At 41.5% G+C, this 25148-nt stretch overlaps 1 protein-coding gene across 1 annotated transcript in view; it reads left to right on the top strand.

The window, feature by feature from the left end:
* Positions 1 to 4983: 4983 nt before the first annotated feature.
* LOC115842533 (uncharacterized) overlaps positions 4984 to 25148 on the top strand; it is a 45007-nt gene continuing 24842 nt past the window's right edge. Inside the window, exons 1-3 of the mRNA XM_060309867.1 lie at positions 4984 to 5122; positions 11287 to 11492; positions 23965 to 24148. Coding sequence (XP_060165850.1) covers positions 11287 to 11492; positions 23965 to 24148 — 390 coding nt within the window. The 5' untranslated portion in view covers positions 4984 to 5122. The remainder of the gene's footprint in view (positions 5123 to 11286; positions 11493 to 23964; positions 24149 to 25148) is intronic.

Here is a 25148-nt window from a genome sequence, read left to right as displayed (position 1 = left end):
CTAAAGGGTATAATAAAGGGCAGAGATGAACAGTCAGATGAGGAGATATACAGAATGAGGTCTGGGAGGGTCCCGAGTGCAGGCACCTCTGTCCCCGTGGAGTTGAGATGAGTCACCCTCCTAGTATGTGGATTCGTTCACCCACCTGGAAGCCCTCTGAACCTTGTACTATTGGCATTTCATGGGGGCTTCCTCACATGGGCATGCTGAATTATTAACTCAGTTTCCAGCCCCTGTCTCCTCTCTGAAGGATGGAGGGTGGCACTGAAACTTCCAAGCTCCTAATAATCATGATTTGGTCTTCCTGACAACCACCCCCTATCCAGGAGCCATGGAGAAGCTCACCCAGAGTCACCTCAGTAGAACTCAAGATGATCCCAGGGCTCTTATCACTTGGGAAATTACAAGTGTTTTAGGAACTCTGTGCCAGGAGCCAGGAGCCAGGAGCAGAGACCAATATATATTTGACCTTTTTTACTTTTCCCCCCAAGCACCAAAATGTTTAATAAAAAGACTGCATAAATTATCTGTTTTATTTTTCTGTGTTAAGTTCTTTCGTGCCTTTGATATTACAAAGTGAACATCTGCTTCAAAAATTTCTGTACCGTATGATGTCCGAAATATCCATAATAATAATTATTATACACATTCATGTGTACACATACAAACATATGCATCTAAAAAACAATTGTAAAAGGGAAGAACAGTCAGAACCTATAGTTAAAAGTATAAAAAAAGTACCCAAACCATACCTGAAATATGCGTCTGTTGTTGAATCCGCTTCTAATCCCGCCCCAACTGCGAAGGGATTGCCCAGTCTATAGACAAGCATAGAGACCAATAAATTCGTGGAAGAGCTGCCTAAATGGGGCATTCTTTAGATAATGTGATTTTAAAGAGTTTCAATAACTATCAGTGATAAATGAGAGATTTGGGTTGCTATATTTGACCTTTGAATAACATGGGTTTTACCTGCCCAGGTCCATTTATATATGGATTTTATTTTCCAATAAATACAGCACGATACCATCCATGGTTGGTTGAATCCATGGATTGGAACCGTGAATAGGGAGGACCGACTGTAAAGTCATGCTTGGATTTTTGAAGGCGCAGGAGCCAGTGGCCTTAACCGCCACTTTGTTCAAGGGTCAACTGTATGTATTTTCTATTACCTCACAGGGGCCTTTGTAAAAACAGCTTGAACCTTGCAGCAGAGAAAGGCCCTTGAAGGGTGGTTCTATATGCAGTTCCTGGTATATACCTCTTGCAGTCAAGTTCCTTAGAGTTTCCGGGATGAGACATGCCCAGGTCATCCGTGGTATGTGGAACGTGGGTACCCGTGAATACGGCACCAGGAAGAAGGATGGGGGAGCTCCTCGCCCCTCCATAGACATCCCACATCCCGCTCTCCCAAAGGTCTCACGTGAGCCAGGAAGGGGCTCAGTCCCTCTGGAGACAGTATCCTCAGCTCACACAGCTGGTCCCTTCCCTTGTTCTCCTACCACTTCAAATGCCCTAAGAAGCGCTGGAGAACATTCCAGGCTACTTAAACTCCAGCCGTAGAGAGGGACTTGGAGTTCCAGAACGAGGTCCTGAGCTTCAGGCTGGGTGTCATTTAGAAATCATGAGGCCTGAGGTTTTTATTAGGATGACAGAACTTGGAGTCACTTTCTTCAGAAGGTGACTGTGTCTGGGATTGTGACTTTGCTCAGGCTGTGTGACAGAGAGATGACAGCTCAGGCTCTGGGGCCACCAGGCCTAGGCTAACATCCCACCTCAGCCGCTGACTCTCTGTGTGACTTGCGACAAGTTACTCAACCTCTCTGGGCCTCAAATTGTATCATTCATTCATTCATTCATACATTTATTTGACTGCTCCGGGTCTTAGTTGCTGCATGCGGAATCTTTTTAGTTGCCGCATGCATGTGAGATCTAGTTCCCTGACCAGGGATCGAACCCAGGCCCCCTGCACTGGGAGCGTGGAGTCTTAGCCACTGGACCACCAGGGAAGTCCCTCAAATTGTATCTTTGAAGAATGGAATAATAATGTGACATTGGTGAGGATTAAGTGACATGTGAAATGCCTAAGGCATGCCTGGCATATAATCAACTCTTCATAACTGGGAAGTTACCAAGTTCGGATGTTGCGTGTACGTGTAATATAACGTTTCCGTTAGAAGGAAAACAGTCTGTAGGGCGAGGATATCCTTGCTGGTGCTTGTTCTAGACATCGCTTGAGGCATGGAGGACACAAGACAAAGTCCCTGCCCTCGCAGAGCTTCTGTTCCTGGGGAAGCTTGGATTTTACTGGATTCAGAGAGAGGAATTTTAACTGGAGGAGCACAAATTCCCACAGTCTCCGCAGCTGCAATTCTGGGTTGGGGTGACAGATGTAAGGGACAACAATACCTTCAGAGATCGTACTTTGCATGATTTCAAACCTTTTTATTTATTGAGATTTTTATACTTTTATGGCATAGCATGTCATTTTTCCTGGAAATGTTCCATGTGTTCTTGAAAAGAATGTGTATTCTCCAGTTATTGGGTGGTGTATTCTGTATATACTAGTTAGGGTGCATTTGTTGATAGTACTGTTCATGTTTTGCTCATTTTCTGACTAGTTGTTCTATTAAATATTTAAAATGGGGTCTTGAAATCTACAACTGTATATGTTGAGTTGTATATTTCTCCTTTTAAATCTGTCAGTTTTAGCTTCATGTATTTTTTCACTGACCAGGGATTGAACCCGGGTCCCAGCAGTAGAAGCACCTAGTGCTGACCACTGGACCACCAGGGAATTCTCTAGCTTCATGTATCTTGGAGTTCTATTGTAAGTGCATTTACATTTTAATTGTTACATCTTTCTGACAGATGGACCCTTTTTATCATTATGAAATGTCCCATTTTGTCTCTGATGATATCTAAACTGGGGAGCTTAAAACAACAGAACTTGATTCTGTCACAGTTCTGGAGGCTAGAACTCTGAAATCAAGGTGTTGTCAGGGTCATGTTTTCTTTCAAGGCTCTAGGATTCTCAAGGGAAGAATGTTTCCCTGCCTGTTCCTGGTATTTGGTAATTGCCAGGAATATTGGATGTTCCTTGGCCTGTAGACACATCACTGAGATCTCTGTCTCCATCATCACATGGTGTTCTCTCTGCGGGTTTGTGTCCAAATTTCTATTTTCTTATCAGTACATCAATCATTGGATTAGAGCTCACCTTAATTCAGTATGACCTTGTCTTATCTTGATTACATCTTCAAAGACTCTATTTCCAAATGAGGTCATATTCACAGATTCTGAGTAGACATGAAATTTGGGGGGAATGCTCTTCAACCCCATACAGCACTCTAGCTCTCTTTGGGTTACTATTTGCAAAGAGTATCTTTTCCCAAAATTTAACTTTGCATTTATTTGTGTTTTTGAATCAGCGTTGTGTCTCTTGTAGACAGGATTGGACTTTGCTTTTTTATGCAGTCTTTCAATTTCTGCCTTTTGATTAGGGTGTTTAGATAATTCAGATTTAATATAATTATTGATATTGTTTGTTATATATTTGTCATTTTTCTATTTATTTTTTATTTTCTCCTTTTTTTTAAAAATAGGATTTACTCGTTTTTTTCCTTAATTTATTTATTGATTTAGGGCTGTGTTGGGTCTTCATTTCTGTGCGAGGGCTTTCTCTAGTTGTGGCAAGCGGGGGCCCCTCTTCATCGCAGTGTGCGGGCCTCTCACTATCGCGGCCTCTCCCGTTGCGGAGCACAGGCTCCAGATGCGCAGGCTCAGTAGTTGTGGCTCACGGGCCTAGTTGCTCCGCGGCATGTGGGATCCTCCCAGACCAGGGCTTGGCCCTCCCCAGCTCTCCTGCCTCTGGGAAATCACTTTCACTGACAAGGACCCTGAGTGTGGGCATCATCCGCTGCTCCAAATGGAGTGAGCCCCCTTTGATGGCAACAGCAAAGTTGCTGGTTCTCACGGTCCTTCCTCCCTGACAGTACTCCACATTGAAGGGATAGACAGGATCAGACACAGACTAGAACGTCACAGATTTCCACGAAGTCCAGCATTTGCTAAAGCATAAACACTTCTCAGATTGTTGAATGCCTGTGGTCAGTTTCCAGAGCGCTGAAATGATTGTTTGGGGGCAATTTTGTCCATCTTTATAGTTGTTTTTAGGGAAGAGCGTTTGACAATCTCCTCACTCAACCATAGTCAGAAGTCCTGCCTGAAATCATTATCCTTCCCAACACTTTTGTATTTAATTCTTTGAATCAGATTCCTTCTGGTTTAAGTACCTAAAGTGCTTTCTGTTTTCCTGATCAGGCACAACTCAAACGTCATATAGTCTTTAGGAACTTATTGTAAATCTAGGAATGAGTGATGATTTGAATAGGAAATAATTCTCAAAGGTTTGGCACCATTCACCTGCCCCAGCCTTTGGTTTCCTCACTTGTAAAGAGAAGTTCATAATACTTACCTAATTAAGTTGTTCTAGGAAGTAAGTGAGATGACATATAGGAAACACCCGGGACACAGTACAAACCTTAAATACATGTTTAATTCTATTTTCCCTCCAGTTTAAGACCCCATTTCTTTTATTGTTCCCGCAAACAGCAGCCTGAATATTCACTCACAAACCAGATTCTTGTGAAAATCTACACATGAGGAAACTAGAAAGAAGCCAAGTTAATTAAACTGCTTAGTGATTCATCGTCTGGCTTTCAGATGCCTAATTTCCTTTCAGTTGCCCACAACAAAACTTTTTGAAGACCGATAGTCGAGTCTTATTTTTATGACTGAATTGATTAAAACATTTAGATTCTTTCTCGGACTGTAATCTGGTTCCTATTCCTGTGAATAAGCAGGACATTCAATCCCGCAGGCGCAGCAGACTTTGAATAGCTCCATGCATAAATTATGATGTTTGCTTGTTAGCAATACTGTCTGTGACGTAAGTAGCAGAGTCAGCTAACAGATGGTGGGAGATGCCACAGTTTTGAACAGTAGTATGGATGTAAATAGATTACTGTTGCTGGTTTTAAAAAACTGGATATTTTACATTTAGAGTGAATCCAGTATTCTGCTCTTTGGCTTGGAAAGTGGAGAGCATCTTCCCATCAAGGTAAGCAAAAATGTCCATGTTTTCCCCCTTGCTGGTTCTCTATGGGTGGCTATGCTCTCAAGGTTGTCAATCAAGATGGATCATAGGGTTTTTACAACTCATGCTCTTGGCATAAGATGATGCTGGCTGATCTCTAGGCATACTCAGAAGCAGGAATAACCATGTTTTCCTTTTTCTTATGTGTTAAACTCTTTCTTATCTGGAATAACTTATTTTATGGTTTTTGTTTTTCTGTTTGTTTGGTGGTTGTTATTGTTGTTTTGGCTGCATTGGGTCTTCGTTGCTGCACATGGGCTCTTCTCTAGTTGCAGCGAGCGGGAGCTACTCTTTGCTGCGGTGCTTGGGCTTCTCATTGCGGTGGCTTCTCTTGTTGCGCAGCACGGGCTCTAGGCACACGAGCTTCAGTAGTTGCAGCATGCAGGCTCAGTAGTTGCAGCACGCGGGCCCTAGAGCGTGAGGGCTTCAGTAGTTGCAGCGTGTGGGCTCAGTAGTTGTGGCACTCAGGCTTAGCTGCTCTGTGGCATGTGTGGGCTCAGTAGTTGTGGCACTCAGGCTTAGCTGCTCTGTGGCATGTGGGATCTTCCTGGACCAGGGCTCAAACCCGTGCTCCCTGCATTGTCAGGTGGATTCTTAACCACAGCGCCACCAGGGAAGTCCCAGGAATAACTTATTTTATAATACGTTTTGGTGTGGTAAAATCTTTCATGAACAGAGTTCACACTAGAAACATTATGTGGGTATCCATTTAAAAATGAGAAAGAAGGTTTTTATAAAATAAAAAAATACTAAATAAAAACAACCTTTTTAAAAATTTTTAAATTTTTTGATAACTGAGACAGTGGGCCAGGATTCTGTAGCTCCTCCCTGCTACTCTATAAGCACTGCAGGTGGTGTTGACCACCTGTAGCTATGCAGAGGGAGGGGCCTCATTCCTCTGGAGGTTCCCAGGTATGTCAGCGGAGTCTCCCAAATGTGACCAAATGGTTTAAGCAACACAAAAATAGTGTGTGTTGGAAGACAACTGTTTACCTGAATCCAAGGGCATAAGCAATGTCTTCAGGACTTGGTCTTACTTGCTCCATCCCTTGGCTACCCTTGCTGTCTCCCTCCAAGAGCAGACACCACCCGCCACGCCATCGGGGGGCAAAACGGCTGCCAGCAGCTCCAGACGCATAGTCTGGCTCTCAACGGGTTTGGGGGGTCAGCTTTAATTGGGCAGGTTGAGATCATTTGCCCTCCCTGAATCAATACATGTAGCCAGGGGAAGAGACTTAGCCCGGCTTCCCCAGAAGCAGAGACTGAGATAGTGGTTTGGGGGCACAGGATGTACTGAAGGAGTACCCTTCAGGAAAAGCCTGAAGGGAGAACAGGGGAGGGGAAGGAGAAAGGACCTGGTCTCAGGACCAAGTCTAACCTGGTCTGACCCACAGGATATGACCATGGAGCACAAACTGCATCCTAGATCTGCCTCCCCTAAAGGCAAGGGGGCCTGACCATTTACACTCCATGTCATTCAGCCATTGGCTACAGTCCGCTCTGTCCAGGGGGAAGGAATTACTCCCCAGGGAAAGCAGCTCTGTCAGGTCAGAGCAGTTCCCGGGAGAGGGGAATTGGCAGCTCCTACTCACAGCACCAGCTGCACTGCTGGTGACAGTGTCCGAGTGGGCACCACTACCTTAACTTTAGAGGGACTCTTCCCGTATCCCTCCACACCCCACCCCTGTGGGAGCATGCCTGCTTGGCTGACACAGATTTCTCAAAAAACTTGTGGGTTTTCTTTTTGTGTGTGTGAGTCTCCTTGGGATTAACTCCGTTAGATGAAACACACTACAAATCTTTGAGATAAACCCTTCACTACCTTGAGCTCCTGCATGGAGGCTGAGAAACACTGCTCTTCATCTCCCCTTATTGTTTGATTGAGAGGATCTGAGAGGAACACCCAAATCTCTTTAAAGGGACCTTTGTATGACTGAACAAAACTCCTTTGATTTTCTTGAGGTATTACAGAAGGTTGTACTTACACAGATATAGATAACCAACATGGGGGTGGTGGTAAGTAACCGTCTCCACCACACAATGGTTTTAAAGGCAATTCCCTCTTAATCTTTGCCTTAGCTTCTTGGTTATTCTCAAGCACTTATTTTTCCCTATGAACTTTTCTGTCATTATTGTTGTCCCATATGACTATTTTTAGCTAGCTCTAAACTCATTGTGATAGAATGGCAGTAATGTCCATACATATTAATGTTGGGAGGATTCTTATTTCTATGATACTAAGTCTTCCTATCCAGACGTGTTATATCTCTCAATTGATTCAGTTTTTATGTCCTCTAGAAGATTTTATTTAAGTTAAATCATGCCTTTCATGTTAAATTTACTTCACGTTGGATATTGTTACTACTACAATGAGATGTTCTTCCATTTCCAATTTTTGTTATTACAGAAAACATATGCAACCATTTAAACCAAATTTTCTTTTTAAAGATTTTCTTTCCTAAAATATCATGGATGATTTTGCCTATTTTAAAATTTAATTTTAACTTAATTTGATTTTTTTGGTTTAATTGCATTAAATAGAACTTTGGGAAATGTTGAATCATAGTGATAGATGCATAAGTAGTTTGAAACTGATTTTGATGAAATTGGCTCTGCATTTTACTCTTTAGTCTAAAGCTTTCTCTTGGTAAATAATCTTTATCATGTTTAAGTATTTTACTTGGAAATCTTTTTAAAGATTAGGAATAGCCTTTTTACTATTTATTGATTTAATGTTATCATATTTAATTCATTGATTAAATATATTGTGATCATTTATTTTTAAAAGATTAGACTTCTTAATTTTCTTAAACAGTTTTGGAATTACAGAAAAATTAAGAAAGTAGTATGAGCTCCGTGAACCCAATTTCCCCTATTATCAACATCTTATATTAATATGGTATATTTGTTTTAATTAATGAACTAATATTGATACACAATTATTAAATTTTTATTATTTATTTATTTATCTATGGCTGCACTGGGTCTTCGTTGCTGCACACGTGCTTTCTCTAGTTGTGGCGAGCGGGGGCTACTCTTCGTTGCTGTGCGCGGTCTCCTCATTGCAGTGGCTTCTCTTGTTGCGGAGCACGGGCTCTAGGCCCACGGGCTTCAGTAGTTGTGGCACACGGGCTCCGTAGTTGTGGCTTGCAGGCTCTAGAGTGCAGGCTCAGTAGTCCTGGCACACGGGCTTAGTTGCTCCGCCGCATGTGGGATCGCCCCGGACCAGGGCTCGAACCCGTGTCCCCTGCATTGGCAGGCGGATTCTTAACCACTGCGCCACCAGGGAAGCCCTCACAATTATTATATAAAGTCAATCCTTTATTCAGATTTCCTTAGTTTTTACCTAGCATCCTTTTTCTTTTGCAAGATTCCATTCAGGATGCCACATTAAATTTAGTTGTCATGTGTCCTTAGATTCCTCCTGGCCATGACAGTTCCAAAGGTTTTCCCTGTTTTTGATCACCTTGATCTAAACAGCTTTGAGGAATCCTATTTCAATTCATCACTGTTGATGCTGACCTGGATTGCCTGGCTGAGATAGCGTCGTCAGGTTTCTCTACTGTAAAGTTACTCTCCCCCATACCCGTTCCTTCCAGTTCTCTTTGGAAGGAAGTTGTTATGCACAGCCCACACTTAAGGACTGGGGAGTTATTCTCCCCCTTCTTGAGGGTGGAGTTGCTATAGAAATTATTTGGAATTCTACTGCATGGGAGATTTGTCATGTCTATGAAGTAACCCTCTTCATCTCCAGTAATATTTCTTGCCTTCGGTCTACTCTGTATGACATTAATTATAGCAAAACAGCTTTCTTTTAGGTAACATTTCCATGGCATGCTTCTTTATTTTACTTTCAATCTCTCTCTGTGCCCTTAACTATGTCTCCTGTAAGCAGGATTACTGTATTATAATTAGAATGAATTTGTTTTACCTAGACTGACAATTTTAGTCTTTTACTTGATGAATCCAATCTGTTTACATTTAATGTAATTAGATGTATTTGTGTGTGTGTATATATACTCTCTTACTGGGATGACTTTTCTATTCGGCATCTGTTTTATGCCCATTTTCCTCCTTTTCTTGACTTTAAAAATCAATCAAAATTGTAATTTTTCTGTTATTTCCATGTAATAACTTTTTAATTACACATTCCTTCACTTTTTTAGTGGTTAACCTAGAGATTATAATATATGTCCTTACATTATTATAGTTTAACACAGATGATTATTTTTACTAATTTCTTAATGATGCTGCAACCCTAGAACACTCTGACAACATTTACCCCATCCTGCTCTCTGAGTTGTGATTGTCATGCATTTTATCTCTTTTTCTGTTTTTGGCCATGCCTCACGGCTTGAGGGATCTGTGTTCCCCGACCAGGGATCGAACCCAGGCCCTCGGCAGTGAGAGCGCCGAGTCCTAACCACTGGACCACAAGGGAATTCCCTGTCATGCATTTTATTTTTTTTAACACCTTTATTAGAGTATAATTGCTTTACAATGGTGTGTTAGTTTCTGCTGTATAACAAAGTGAATCAGCTATACATATACCTACATCCCCATATCCCCTCCCTCTTGCATCTCCCTCCCTCCCACCCTCCCTATCCCACCCCTCTAGGTGGTCACAAAGCACCGAGCTGATCTCCCTGTGCTATGCGGCTGCTTCCCACTAGCTATCTATTTTACATTTGGTAGTATATATAAGTCCATGCCACTCTCTCACTTCGTCCCAGCTTCCCCCTCCCTGTGTCCTCAAGTCCATTCTCTACATCTGCATCTTTATTCCTGTCCTGCCCCTAGGTTCTTCAGAACCATTTTTTTTTTAGATTCCATGTATATGAGTTAGCATACAGTATTTGTTTTTCTCTTTCTGACTTACTTCACCCTGCATGACAGTCTCTAGGTCCATCCACCTCATGTCATGCATTTTAGATCTACATATATTTTAAACTCTATAAAATATACCATTATATATGATTATTGTTTTGTATAAGCAATATTGTATGTTACTCTTCTGCTGTTCTTTTTCTTCTGCATTTGTTTCCCTCTTTGGATCATCTTCCTCCTGCCTGATAAACTCCTTTTTTTTCCTTCAGTGCAGTTCCTGCTGGCAACAAATCCCCTTGGTTTTCGTTTGTCTGAAGATGCCTTTGTTTCCTTATTATTTTCATTAAAAAAAACACAGTTTACATACAGTAAAATTTACCCTCTTTTAGTGTACAATTCTGCAACTTTTGACAAATGTACACATTTACATAATCACAACAACCAAGATTTAGGACTGTTCTATCACCCCAGCACATTCATTTTTTTAAAAGCATACTTCACTGGGTATACGATTCTAGGTTAGCAATGATTTTCTTTTATCGCTTTAGAGATGCCATTCCATTATCTTCTGTACTCCTTTGTTTCTATAGAGAAGTCACCTGTCAAATTTAATACTGTTCCTTTAGAGATAGAGTGCCTTTTTCTCTGGATGCTCACAAATTTTTTCTCTTTGTGTTTAATTTTTAGCAGTTGGACTATGTAATGTTTCTCAGTGTGAGGTTTTTTTATTATAAAAGTTTTCTTTTTATCTGTTTCCCCCAGCACTGGGCTTCTGAATTGTCCAGGCCCTGTTCCTCAGCCTGTGCCCAGAATAACAAATTCCCCTAAGAAAATAGCCCTCTACACTAACTCATCTCTGAAAGATTCTCTCATTTCTGGAATTTTTTTTTTTTTTTTTTTTTTTGCGGTTCGCGGGCCTCTCAATGTTGTGGCCTCTCCCATTGTGGAGCACAGGCTCCGGATGCGCAGGCTCAGCGGCCACGGCTCATGGGCCCAGCCGCTCCGCGGCATGTGGGATCTTCCCGGACCGGGGCACGAACCCGCGTCCCCTGCATCGGCAGGCGGACTCCCAACCACTGCGCCACCAGGGAAGCACCTCATTCCTGGAATTTTAATCTATCTCATAATCCTTGCTGCCACAGCTCTCTGATGTATTTGGAATATAATTTTTATAATTTATCTGACTTTTCTTAATGTTATAGCCAGCACTTTGACCTGTTGTAATCTATTATGTCTTAACTAGAAGGGCAAGTCTGAGCCTTCCTCTTTTCTTCCCAGCCATGTCATACTTCTGTCCACAGATGGAGTCTTTCCTCTTGGATGACATCGGCTCCATGATACAGAACAAGGCCATTGAGAGAATCATCTCACCAATGACTGTTCAGCTTTGCCATCTGATCATCTCAGTGGAGAGGAAAGACATGGACAATGAAGTATTTGCCTCTTTGGAGAAGATGGCAGAGGAACTGGCTCAAGCTAGTGAAGAGTTTGTGCAAATTGCCCAAAGGTAATAATTTTAAACAACTCAAGCACTTTACTCTGACAAGTTTGCAGAAGAAGAGTATAAATAGAGCCTTATTATAGTCTCCTTAGATACTTTTGGAAAGAAGTCAGGTGTGACAAGTAAATTGATAAAACATAAAGCAAAGCTACTTAATATGTTGTTATTTATTAGTCGGGATGTAATTTCAAAAGGCAAACATTTCAGAATTAGCTGACTGAGTTTTCCACTAAGAATACATGTTTTCATCCAACATGTATTTATCGACCATCTACTAAAGTGTCAGGCACTATTCTAAGTGCTGAAATATAGCATGAATAAGACATTCACAGTCCTTGCTCTCAGGAGCAGTGGATCAAACAGAAAGGAAACATACAACGATATCAACAAGGAAAAGCCAAATACATAAATATAAAAGTAAGGAAAGTATAGCTCTTTCAGTGAAAAAGAAATAAAAGTGAATTTTAAAATCTGGAATATATATTCAATCTTACTAATCCTCAATAATTCTTTTACCAAACATTTAGCAAACAAAGAAATGAAAATTAAAATGGTAAGATACTATTTTTCTAGCCCAGCATATCAGCAACTATTAAAGAATAATGATAATACTGTGGTGGCAGACATGCGTCGTCTCATATACTCATGATAGAAATGGAAATTGGTGTTTTAGAGGGTAATTTGATAAAATAGATCCAAGACTTTAGAAATATGTACCTGTTGACTCATTAATTCCAATCTTACTAATTTACCCAGAGGACATAGTCACAAATATGAGCTAGGATGTATTCACAAGGACATTTGTTGTGTCATTATTTAAAATTGTGAAAAAGGAGAAACAAGCTAAATGACCTAGTTTGGTAAACCATGATATAACCTTATGGTGAAACAATAAAACAAAGTAGATGTTTAAAATGTCAATTAACATTTATTAATTAGGGGAAATATTTGTAGTATTGCTTTACATGGGGAAGCGGGCTATCAAACAAAATTTTTAAGCTAATATAGAGCTAGAATTAATATGAACAGAGAAGGCACCTATCATAATAATAACTGTTCCAGGCAAGGGTCATCAGTGGATGCTAAAATTGGTGGGCAAAAGTTTAATGAGGAGCAGGATATTTGTACTGTCTCTAGTTATCTTCCGGCAGAGTATTTATTATTTACAAAGGGGAAATAGTAGTTTTACAGAGGAGAAGCCTGGCAGATATCACTTTACCCTAGCGATCAAGTTAACATTACTGTTATTGGGACAAAAACACCACCACATGCCCACTGATGTGGGCCATTGAGAAGGACACAGCACCACTTCTGTGGAATCAATTGCCAAGATGTAGAACCTGAATCTATTAATAAAATATCAGGGAGTTTCCTGGTGGTCTAGCGGTTAGAATTCAGCACTTTCACTGCTGTGACCTGAGTTCAGTCCCTGGTCGGGTGACCATGCACGTGGCCAAGTATATATATATATATATATTTATTTATTTATTTATTTATATTTATATATATATCAGAAAAATCCAAATTCAGAGACCTTCTACAAATAAATGGCTTGTATTTTCCATAAAGTGTCAGGGGTCAAGACGAAGTCTCAGGAACTGCTGCAGATTAAAGGAGACTGAGGGGACGTGTATTAGGTTTTTTTTGCTGCTGTAACAAGTTATCAAGGTGCCCGTGGGCTGGGCTCTTCTGTAGAGGCTCTGGGAAGAATCCGTTTCCAGGCTCATTCAGGCTGTCCCTTGTGGTCATGGGACTGAGGAGCCCAGTCTCTTGCTGGCTCTCAGCCGGAGGCTCATCTTTGCTCTTCAAGGCTGCCTGCATTCCTGTGGCCCCTCCAGCAATGGCGGGTCAAGGTTGCCCACGCTTCAAACCTCTCTGACTTCCCCTTCTGCCTTATTCTTCTGCTTTAAGGGCTCATGTGATTACTTTGACCCACCTGGATCGTCCAGGATAAGTTCCCTATTTTAAGGTCACCTTAATTGCATCTGCAAAGTCCTTCCCAGCAGTACCCGATTAACACTGGATTGACTTACCAGGGGATGGGACCGTTGGGGTGGGGGCATCTTTAGAACTGCCCACCACAGGACTCGACAATTAACTTTCATACATGTCCTCAGATTGGGAGCAATTAGCAAACTTAGAATATGGATTTTGGATTACGTAATGGCGTTGTACCAATGTTTAATTTTCTGATTAATTTCTGATAATTGTTTTGTGGTTATGAAAGTGAATGTACTTGTTCTTAGGGAATCCACACTAAATCATTTCAGGGTAAAGAAGCATCGTATCTGGAACTTTCTATACACACACACACACACATACATACACAAAAAGAGAAAGAGAGAATGATAAAGAAAACATGGCAAAATGAGAACAGTTGGTGAATCTCACTGAAGGATATATTGGAGTTTGTTGTATTATTTTCACAAAAATTTTTGGAAGTTTGAAATTATTAAGAGCTACAAAAACATTGTTAAAAAGATACTCATGGGGGCTTCCCTGGTGGCACAGTGGTTAAGAATCCGCCTGCCAATGCAGGGGACACGGGTTCGATCCCTGGCCCGGGAAAGATCCCACATGCCGCAGAGCAACTAAGCCCATGTGGCACAACTACTGAGCCTGTGCTCTAGAGCCCGCGAGTCACAACTACTGAGCCTGTGTGCTGCAACTACTGAAGCCTGCGCACCTAGAGTCTGTGCTCTGCAACAAGAGAAGCCACCGCAATGAGAAGCCCGCACACTGTAACAAAGAGTAGCCCCCGCTCTCCACAACCAGGGAAAAAGACCACGCACAGCAATGAGGACCCAATGCAGCCAAAAATTTAAAAAAAAACAAAACACCTCATGCTCAAAAGTTAAGTGAATTAGAAGCAGAGAGGATTCAAAACTGTACGTGAGTCCTCAAAAAACCAAAGATGGAATTACCATATGATACAGCAATTCTACTTCTGGTTCTATATTAAAAAGAATTGAAAGCAGGAATTCTAACAGTTACTTGTATACCCGTGTTCACAGCAGTATTATTTTCAATAATCAAAAGGTGGACACAACCCAAGTGTCACTAGACAGATGAATGCATAAACAAAATGTGGTGTACACATACAGGGGAGTATTAGTCTTAAAAAGGAAGGAAATTCTGACACATGCTACATCATGGATGAACCTTGAGGACTTAGTGTTAAGCGAAATAAACCAGGCACTAAAAGACAAATACTTTGTGATTCCACTTATGTGAGGTTCCTACAGTAGTCAAATTCATAGAGACAGAAAGTAGAATGGTGGTTGCCAGGGGTGGTGAGGGGCGGGCTCAGGAAGGGGGAAGATGGGAAGTTATCATTTAATGGGTATGGAATTTCAATTTGAGGGACTTCCCTGGTGGTGCAGTGGATAAGAATCTGCCTGCCAATGCAGGGGACATGGGTTCGAGCCCTGGTCCAGGAAGATCCCACATGCCACAGAGCAACTAAGCCCGTGCGCCACAACTACTGAGCCTGCACTCTAGAGCCCGTGAGCCACAACTGCTGAACCCATGTGCTGCAACTACTGAAGCCCACGTGCCTAGACCTCGTGCTTTGCAACAAGAGAAGCCACCACAATGAGAAGCCCACTCACAATGAAGAGTAGCCCCCGCTCACCGCAACTAGAGAAAGCCCGCGCACAGCAACAAAGACCCAATGCAGCCAAAAATAAATCAAATTAAATCTTAAAAAAAAAAAAGAATTTCAATTTGAGATGTTGAAAAAAGTTCTGGAGATGGATGGTGGTGATAGGTGCACAACAATGTGAATGTACTTACTGCCACAATAGCTGTGCACTTAAAAATGGGTACGATGGTAAGTTTTATGTTATGTATATTTTAATACACACACACAAGATATGCAGCCAGAGGCACTGTACATGGTGTGACTCCAGTGATGTGAAAGGAAAAAGAATTCATGGAAAGAAACTTGCCAAAATTTTTACAATAATTTACTTAGGAGTTTGAGAATAGAGTGATTTTATACTAATTTAATGCTCTTTTGTACATTCTAAGTTTTTAATGCAATGCATTTTGTAATCACACAAAAAAGGGCACACAAAACTTTGGGAGAAGTTAACTATCCTTTTTGTCTGCTTCATTATAAATGCCTTTGCTGTATCATCTGTTCCGGGCAATTAAATTATTTATAAAGGGAATTATCTGTGCTCATGACCGTGGGATACGGTCCAGCCCATCAAATCCGAGCAACACTGCAAATAATTCATATTCTGACTTAGGTTTGGTTCCCTTGGCTTTCAGGACAGCTCCTCCAGCAGTTCTCAGGAGAGGGCAAATGGAGGCAATCTGTACACAACGTGCTAAGTGTTTCTCTCTGGCTGGCAAGTTCCGGTGTTTCTCTCTGCTGTGTAAGCGCTCAGGAGGCCAGAAGGAACTTGCCACATCAGCAGACCAGCATTGGCATCAGGACGGGGCTACAGGGAAGACCCCACAAGAAGAGGCCAACACAGCATATGTCCCCTTTTGCTTAGAAATGTATCATACGATGAACATTTAGAAAATATGAATGAGATGAGGAAGAAAAGAATTACCCATAAGTCTACAGCCCATAGGTAACCACTGTGAACATTTGGTATATATTGATTCCAGATATTTTTGCTTTCTCTCTCTCCTTCCCACTCCCTCTTCCCATCCTTTTTTCTTCCCTATCTCTCCATTTTCATTAAAAAAATTCATATAAAGCATATCTGTCCATGGATATGCCTGTATATATGTATATGTGTTTACCATACATATATATGATCATACTGGTTGGTAAACAGGGAAGGGCCCGTGGGTTGCACAACGCCACAGGGTACCACTCACTTCAGAGTCTGGGTGAATCGTGCCTTTGGGGCTGTGACTGCACAGTCAGCATGAGCATCACAGCAGCCCTGGGGAAGACAGTTTAACACACCTTCTCTGCTCTCCACTTCCAACTTCAGTCTCTCCTGGACCACACAGTTGGAGATTTTCTAGCTATCTTTCTGATTTCTAGCATAATTATACTGTGGTCCAATAAATATTCTATATGATGTCTCTTCTTTTATGCAGTTATGCATTTTTAAATTATCCCTTTAATGTTCTACACTATGCATGAATTAGTTCATTACAACATGAATCCTTGACTTTTTAGACTCTAATATAAATTAGTATTGATTTTTTACAAAGGTGTAAAGGCAAATCGGTGGAGGATGGTTAGTCTTTCAACAAATAGTGCTGGAATAATTGGATATTCATATACCAAAAAAATGAACTTTGATACATACTATATTAGATTATATACAAAAATTAACTCAAAATGGATCACAGACCTAAATATAAATCCTAAATCTATAAAAGTTCTAGAAGGAACCATAGGGAAAAAAAGTCTTTGAGATCTTGGATTAAGAACAGATTTCTTAGACATAATGCCAAGTGCATGATCCATAAAAGAACAAATTAGACTTTTTCAAAAAATAAAAAACTTTTGCTCTTCAAAAGAAGAGGATGAAAAGAAGCTACTACTAAGAGAATGAAAAGAAGTCGGAGACTGGGAGAAAATATTTACAAAGCATCTATCTGATAAAGAACTTATATCAAAAATATGTAAAGGGGCTTCCCTGGTGGCGCAGTGGTTGAGAGTCCGCCTGCCGATGCAGGGGACACAGGTTCGCGCCCCGGTCCGGGAAGATCCCACACGCCGCGGAGTGGCTGGGCCCTTGAGCCATGGCCGCTGAGCCTGCGCGTCCAGAGCCTGTGCTCCGCAACGGGAGAGGCCACAACAGTGAGAGGCCCGCGTACCGCAAAATAAATAAATAAATAAAAATAATAGAGTTCAGGTACACACATCACCTCATTTTCCCTAATGTTAACAACTTATATATCCATAGTGCAATTTTCAAAACCAGGAAATTAACATTGATACGATACTATTAACTATACTGTAGACCTCATTCAAACTTCGCCAGTTTTCCTCCTAATGTTCTTTTTCTGTTCCAGGATCGAATTCAGGATCCCACATTGCATTTAATGGTCTCTCCTTAAGATTTTCCAATCTGTGGCAGTTCTTCATTCTTTGTCTTCTATGACCCTGATATTATGATAAGTCTTGGTCAGTTATTTTGCAGTCAGTTATTTAGTACTTTCATATCTATTAATTTGGGTTTGTCAGATTGTTTTGTCATGATTAGATTAGATTGAGGTTATGCATTTTTTGGCAAGAATATCACAGAAGTGATGTGGCCTTCTTTATGCATTCTATCATGATGTTGATCTATCTTATTACTAGTGATTTTAAACTTTATCATTTAGTTGAGTGGCTAACTAACCGATAGATTTCTCCACAATTTTTCCTTTTGTAATTCATAAGTGTCTTGGAGTAATTTCTGTAACTGTTCTGTTTCTCTTCAAACTTTCATCCATTTACCCATTAGTGTATCTTGCCTGTAAGAATTGTTACTATGATGTTTGCCTAATAATTTTTAAAATTTCTCTCATTTCTTCTACGTGTATAAACTGGAATTCTTCTGTACAGAAATAATATCCTTTCTCCCTCATTTATTTATTCAATTATATGTATATATTCAATGATTTATACTGGATATTTATTTCGTTCTATGGCTTATAATCCAATACTGTCATTATTTTACTGTTTAATTCATTCCAGTTTCGGTCATCGGGAGTTCCTTCCAATCAGCTCCTGTGTCCTTTTGAAAATGTCTCCATTTTTTTAAAGCACCCACTTACTTTTCAGACTCATCTTGTATTTTTCCAGCCTGAGCCCTGGAATTAACTTCTTCCCCCAAAGAACCCTGGTTTCCTTTACTGAAGGATAAGAGCATTTAGAAACCAAGATCTGGGCTTTAAATATACTCATTACTACTGGTGTGTCATTGCTCCTCGGGCCTCTCAGCAGACAGAGCTAAGAAATATATGTATGTATCCTAATCTATGGGCACACATACATTGACTATTTATTTCTATGTCTCTGAATGCATTTATATAATCGCATATTCATATCTCCAAGTCCAATCCAACCCCACAAGGTTCTTTTTTATCTTCTCCTTTCCTTCTTTGCAGCTTCTTTTTCCAACAAATGAGAATCCTGGTTCTCATTACCCACAATACATCCATTTATTTTCAGCCCTATACATGTGAAGGAATTGCAAATTTAACCTGTAACCATATGAGAAACAGATTACTAGAGGGAAGCATTTTTATGTAGCTCTTACCGTTTTTATCCTGACCCTGTCCTGGAAAAATATTGTTCTCTAGAGTTAATTAGGTTAGTTTTTTTCTTCCCCATCCCCTTCAGTGTTATTCATTTGAAATCATATTCGTTTTCTACTGCTGCGTTACAAATTACCACCAGTTTAGCTGCTGAAAACAACACCCATTTATCATCTCACAGTGTCTGTGGGTCAGGAGTCTGGGCCTGGGGTAGCTGGTCTGCTGCTGTGGGTCTCATCTGGCTGGGTGAGCCAGATGACCCAGGTGTCAGGTGGGCCCCAGTCTCATCTGAGGCTCAGGTCCCCTTCCAAGCTCACTGGTTGCTGGCAGTATTCAGTTCTCTGGGATTGGAGAACTGAGGCCCTGAGATATGGCCCTCTCCGCAATGCGGCAATTTGCTTCTTCAAGGCTAACAGGAGAGTGTCTCTGCTCCTTCAAATCTGTCTCTTCAATAAGGACCCACTCACCCTTTTAAGGGCTCCTCTGCTTTGGTCAAGCCAGCCCAAGATAATCCTCCTTTGATTAACTCAAGCCAATGATTAGGGGCCTTAATTACATCAACAAACCCCTTTTTCCTATAAGATAACATAATCACAGGCTGCCATCCCATCCTATTCACAGGTCCCACCCACACTCAAGGGGAGGCCATTACCGGGGTGTGTACACCAGGGGATGAGAGCCTTGCGGGCGATCTTAGAATTCTGACAACCTCAGTGAGTAGTTAGGTTCATTTGTTACTTTTCATATTTTATTTTGGGATTTCCCCACATTCTGGTTAATTTTGACACATGTATCTTTTTTTTTTTTTTTTTGGCGGTACGCGGGCCTCTCACTGCTGTGACCTCTCCCGTTGCGGAGCACAGGCTCCGGACGCGCAGGCCCAGCGGCCATGGCTCACGGGCCCAGCCGCTCCGTGGCATGTGGGATCTTCCCGGACCGGGGCACGAACCCGTGTCCCCTGCATCGGCAGGCGGACTCTCAACCACTGCGCCACCAGGGAAGCCCTCGACACATGTATCTTTAATATCTTCTTTCTTACATGAAGGGTATGTTACAGATATTGTTGTGCACTTTGATTATTTTACTTAATGTATCATGGAGATCACACATACCATTTCATAGAAATTTTCCTTACTTTTTTATATGGAGTTGTATAATAACTCCATTGTGTGTATGAACGCACCATAATTTATTCAACCACTGTTGTATGAATGCACATGTAGGTTGTTTCCAATATTTGAAATTATAAACAATGCTGCAGTAAACAACCTTGTGCATATGTACTTTCATATTGTTGGAGGTGGTCGATTCTTTGTAGTGAGATTTCTGGGTTGAAATATATTATATATTACATGTTGGATCTATTGAAATATAATTAGGTTATTAGCCCTTTGTAGTGTATGTTAGGTTATGTTATTAATCCAAAACACATACACTATTAAGTGATAAAAGCAAAGTGTATGGTGCAGAGTTATATCATTAGGTTTATAAACATTGAATATATTATACATTAAGGTTAGTAACTTTGTCTGTCATATATATTGCAAAAATCTTTTCCCAGCTTACTGTATGTCTTTTGACATTTTAGGTGTGTTTTTTTTTTTTGCCATGGAAATTTAAAAATTTTATGTAGTTAAATTTATCAACCTATTCTTTTATTGCCTTTTGGTTTTGAGTCATAGTTACAAAGGTTTTCTCACACCAAGATTAAAGAAGAATTCACTCACATTTTCTTCTAGTACTTGTATAGTTTTGATTTTATATTCAGATTGCCTAATCTACTCAGAGTTCAGTCTTGTGTATGGCTTAAGATAGGAATCTCACTTTATATTTTTCCAGATGTCTACTCAGTTGTCCCAGCACTATTTATTTATGTATTTATTACTTTTTTGGTCACGCAGCTTGTGGGATCTCAGTGCTCTGACCAGGGATTGAACCCCGGCCACGGCAGTGGAAGTGCCGAATCCTAACCACTAGACCACCAGGGAACTCCCCCAGCACTATTTATTATAAAGTCTATCTTCACCAAAATAATTTGAGATGCTACCTTTATCTTTTCATGTGGGCTAATTAAAAAAAAACTGAATACAATACATAATGTATGAAAATTGTAGTATTGTCTCCTTCCAGAGAGAATTTAATTTTATTCTGATGGGCAGTTAAAGTAGGGAGAGGTCACTCTTCTCCAATCAAAACCTTAAGATGCTTCAAGACTAGTTTCAGTCTTTGTTAGGAGATGTCTATTTCCAGTTCTTACTTCTAAGGTGTAGCCTTTTGCGGTCTCAGCTGAAATCCTGGGATACTCATCAGGTTTCCTTCACATTGATGAGACCCAAACTCTAATTTTTATTTTCTCAGTACCATGAGACTACTGAAGTCTTGGCATGACTGCTACTTTTTACATGGCTTTTGTGCCTCTTGGCCTGCGTTACTTGGGAATAAATCTTGGCTGCCTTGGTTGATCTCTAGCACCTGAAAGTATCTGGGTTTTTAAAAATATTTCATCCATCTTTTACCAGTGTTCTTGGTGGGAAGGTTGGTCTGATACTCTCATGGCTTGAAGCAAAAGTTTGAGAATACTTACTATTTTATTTATTTATTTATTATCTTTGGCTGCATCGGGTCTTACTTGTGGCACACAGGATCTTCGTTGAGGCATGCGGGATTTTTCGTTGCAGCGTGTGGGCTCTTCGTTGTAGCACGTGGGCTTCTCTCTAGCTGTGTTGCGTGGGCTCTGTAGTTTGCGGCACTCGAGATCAGTTGTCCCGTGGCATGAGGGATCTTAGTTCACCGACCAGGGATCAAACCCACGTCCCTTGCATTGGAAGGCGGATTCTTTACCACTGGACCACCAGGGAAGTCCCAAGAATATTTACTATTATGACTCAATTATTGATCTGAAAGAGCAAGCTATCAATATAATTCGGCCAAAGAGCAAAAGCAGAAAGATATAGAAATCACACATGTAAAATACAGTAGAATTGAAGGACAGATCCAGGAGACCCAATTTTCAGATAATGGGGCTTCTAGAAGGAGAAACATGAAGAGATTGAGGAGAGGCAATAATTAAACCAATAATAGAAGAAAATTTCTCTGAGCCAATTAATGACCCATATCTGTACAGAAAAACTGCTCCCTGGGTTCTGGGTGAGATTGCAGAGGAAAGATATATATAAAGCATATGTTGGCATAATTCCTGAACTCTTGGTGCTTCCAGACAAAAGAAAAACAAATTACTTATAAAGGAAGGTCAATTAGACTGGTATCAAATAGACTGGCTTCATATTTCTCACCTGTAACTCTGGAGGCCAGAAGATGCTGGTAACAAGTCTATGGGCTGCGAAGAGGAAAGGCCTGCCATTAAGAACGCTCTACCCAGACACCTCATCATTAACCTGAAACAGGAAGTATATGAATGCAGATAAGCAAGGATTTAGTGACCATATCACCATGTACCCCAAGTCAAGAAATCAAGAAAACCCAGGGCTTCCCTGGTGGCGCAGTGGTTGAGAGTCTGCCTGCCGATGCAGGGGACATGGGTTCGTGCCCCGGTCTGGGAGGATCCCACATGGCGCGGAGCGGCTAGGCCTGTGAGCCACGGCCGCTAAGCCTGCGGTCCGGAGCCTGTGCTCTGCAACGGGAGAGGTCACAGCAGTGAGAGGCCCGCGTACCACAAAAAAAAAAAAAAAAAAAAAAAAAAGAAAACCCAGAAAAATACTGATAAACAACACAAACATAAACCAAAGACCTCAATATAAGGGAAGATGAAGAAGAACAGAAATTTGTAAAGGATAATAGTACTGCATCTTGGAATGGTTAAGAATCAAAATTCTTGAAAGAGAGATGCAAATGCTAAGGGAAATTCTAACTGAGGCTTCAAATTCAAAACATTAAACTACCTCAGCCGAATCTAAAAGGAGGGAAGAGAGTGAGGGGAGAAAGGATTGAAAAATGTTCCAAAGGTCTCAGGAAGAGGGAGGAGAGTTGGGAAGGTCAGCAGGTCATCGGAAGATTCATTTGGGCAGATCACTGCAGAGTTTCTATTCCGTGTGAAGTAGCTGGTACTCAAGGTCATATATTTGAACACAGCTATTAATTGCCTTAAGACTGGACTCCACAACCTCATTTCACATATACAACCCTGACTCTTGACTGCTATGTTTCTCTCCCATGAGAAAGCCCAGGAAGTTAGCAAGTGTGTGAGGGCCCCAGCTCTGCAACTGAACAGCTGCCCGGATGTGGCACAGTCATATTTATGGGCTGAGCGGCCTGAGTGTCAAATTTACGGGCCAAGCAGCTGATGTGCAAATTCTCCGCAAGGAGTCCAAAGTAAAGTAAGGGAAGACAAAAGCTGTCACATATCCTCTCCAATATTCCTTTCCCCCAGCGTTTAGACATTTTGCTGCGCTGGGTGTTTTGGGTTCGTGTGATTCTGCACACCGGGAACTTGGGATATTTTACATGAGGGTAGCTGGATTGTTTGGGGCAGGAAAGAATGAGGGGCATTGAAATCAGCTGCCATTAGGTAAGGGACCAAAAGCTGAGAGGAGCTTCTCTGAGATCACTCAAGCTGGCACTCCTGTGTCCTCCCAGCCTGCAAGTCCAAAGGCACAGAGCTCAGCCTCATTTGCAAAGAATAACCATTATATGGTCAGGCGGGAGGCGGGGTGGGACTTTTCTTGTTTTGTTTTGTGTGGTTAGGGATTATTAGTGAAAAAGAAATGTTTGCAGTCACGTGGACAAAAACAGCTGCTGTGGACATCTGTGTTCATGGAAACTGACTTTTGTTACACAAAACATCTCCTCCTGATAACATGGATTGCAGTGAGATTCTAGATAGTTCTTCCTTACAAAAAGAGGCTTATTGTTTCCTGTAGTAATTATATGTGTTCACTGCAGAGAAAATGAGAGCAATTCAGAAAGGAACAAAGCATATTTTAAGACGCCAAGATAGAACCACAGTTTGATGATTATCCTTCTCGATAAATGGTTCTCGATGTAGATCTACACTTAATTGAAAACAAATTAAATCTTGCCATACACACTATTCTGTAGTTTGGTTTTATTCACTCAATATCACATCTTGGAGAGGCTTCTGTCACTTACATATAGACCTACGTCACCACTTTAATGGCTTCATAGTGCTCTGTAACTTCTACGCGTCACAGTTTCCTTACTGGGATGTTTCTTTTTTGTAACATTACATTCATGGAGTGTTGGTAAATGCTAAGCAAAGAACATGTCTGTCCAGGCTGGCGGGAGACTCTGAGGAAGTGTGGCTCCAGGAGGAAATGGGGGTTGCGGCGGAGTCTCTGATCCTGTCTTCAAGGAATATCACGCTGGTAGCTCAGAAGCTCCATCTTCAGCCGGAATGTCAGAGCCACCAGGAGGAGCTAGTGACCACAGCTCAGCACATCCTGGTAGACACCACGAAGGTGAGGCTGATGTCAGAGCTGGCTGGCCCGTTGGTCTGTCAGCTCATTGCTGGGAAGCATGGACGGGGCATGTCATTCCCACAAGGGATGCCCACCCCAGAGAGAGAAACCTGCCCAAGTTTATGCCAAGATCGCAGAGTTCATTACCAATTTAATAAATGCTCATTGTGGAAGCTGCCATAGGGAGCTGGGTAGACGTACTGAGTCTCTGTTCTTAAACCCACATGCAACCCCTGATCCCCACACTTGGCCACCAAACCGTAATGATGAGGGATGCATTTCCCTCCCTACCCATGGCCAGGAGCTACCTGGGGAGAAGCTACCAAAACCTGGGCAACTCTCAGCCTATTTGGCTAACTTGCTGTATTGCCTTACACCTGGGAGGATCTCAGGGGCCAGGATAACCCCTCAGCCTCTAAATACTCCCCATTCTCCATCCTGACATTCCACCATCTGTCACAACTCTTTTAGCTCAGTACATCGCTCCCTGTTAAAACGTTATATGCCTCAACTATTATCAAATATTAATATATTAATAATGTTCATCATTTAAACTTTAATACTGTGCGTTATTGGGAGGGGGTGTAGTTGTAATGTAACAGATCCTCATTAAAGAAAGATTGAAATGGGGAGATGAGAGGGGCACAGCCAGAGGGCTTTGGCACCTGCTGCTGGGAGGAGGAGAGGGGAAGAAGGGCAGGCTCTTGGAAGTGGTTGGGTACCAGCTCTGTTGAAGGGGATGAACAGAGCAGTCAGGGGGCGACAGAGTCAGACCAGGAAAGATTTCTTAGAGGCACTTCTTGGACAGGCCATCTCGCCAGCCCCCATCATCCTCATGCAAACAGTAAGTGCTTCCTAAACACTCTTTCGTTCGTGATGTGTTGGTTACCATGTGGACGGTTGACTGCTCCTCCTGTAATGTGAAGAGAAGGGCTCTTCAAAGCCAGATTGGACCCCACATTAAATGTAGCTCAATTTAGAGGGGCTTACATTTTCAGTT

This window comes from Globicephala melas, chromosome 12 (genome assembly GCF_963455315.2).
Source record: "Globicephala melas chromosome 12, mGloMel1.2, whole genome shotgun sequence".
NCBI lineage: Eukaryota > Metazoa > Chordata > Mammalia > Artiodactyla > Delphinidae > Globicephala > Globicephala melas.
This window is presented reverse-complemented; position numbering and strand designations above follow the sequence as displayed.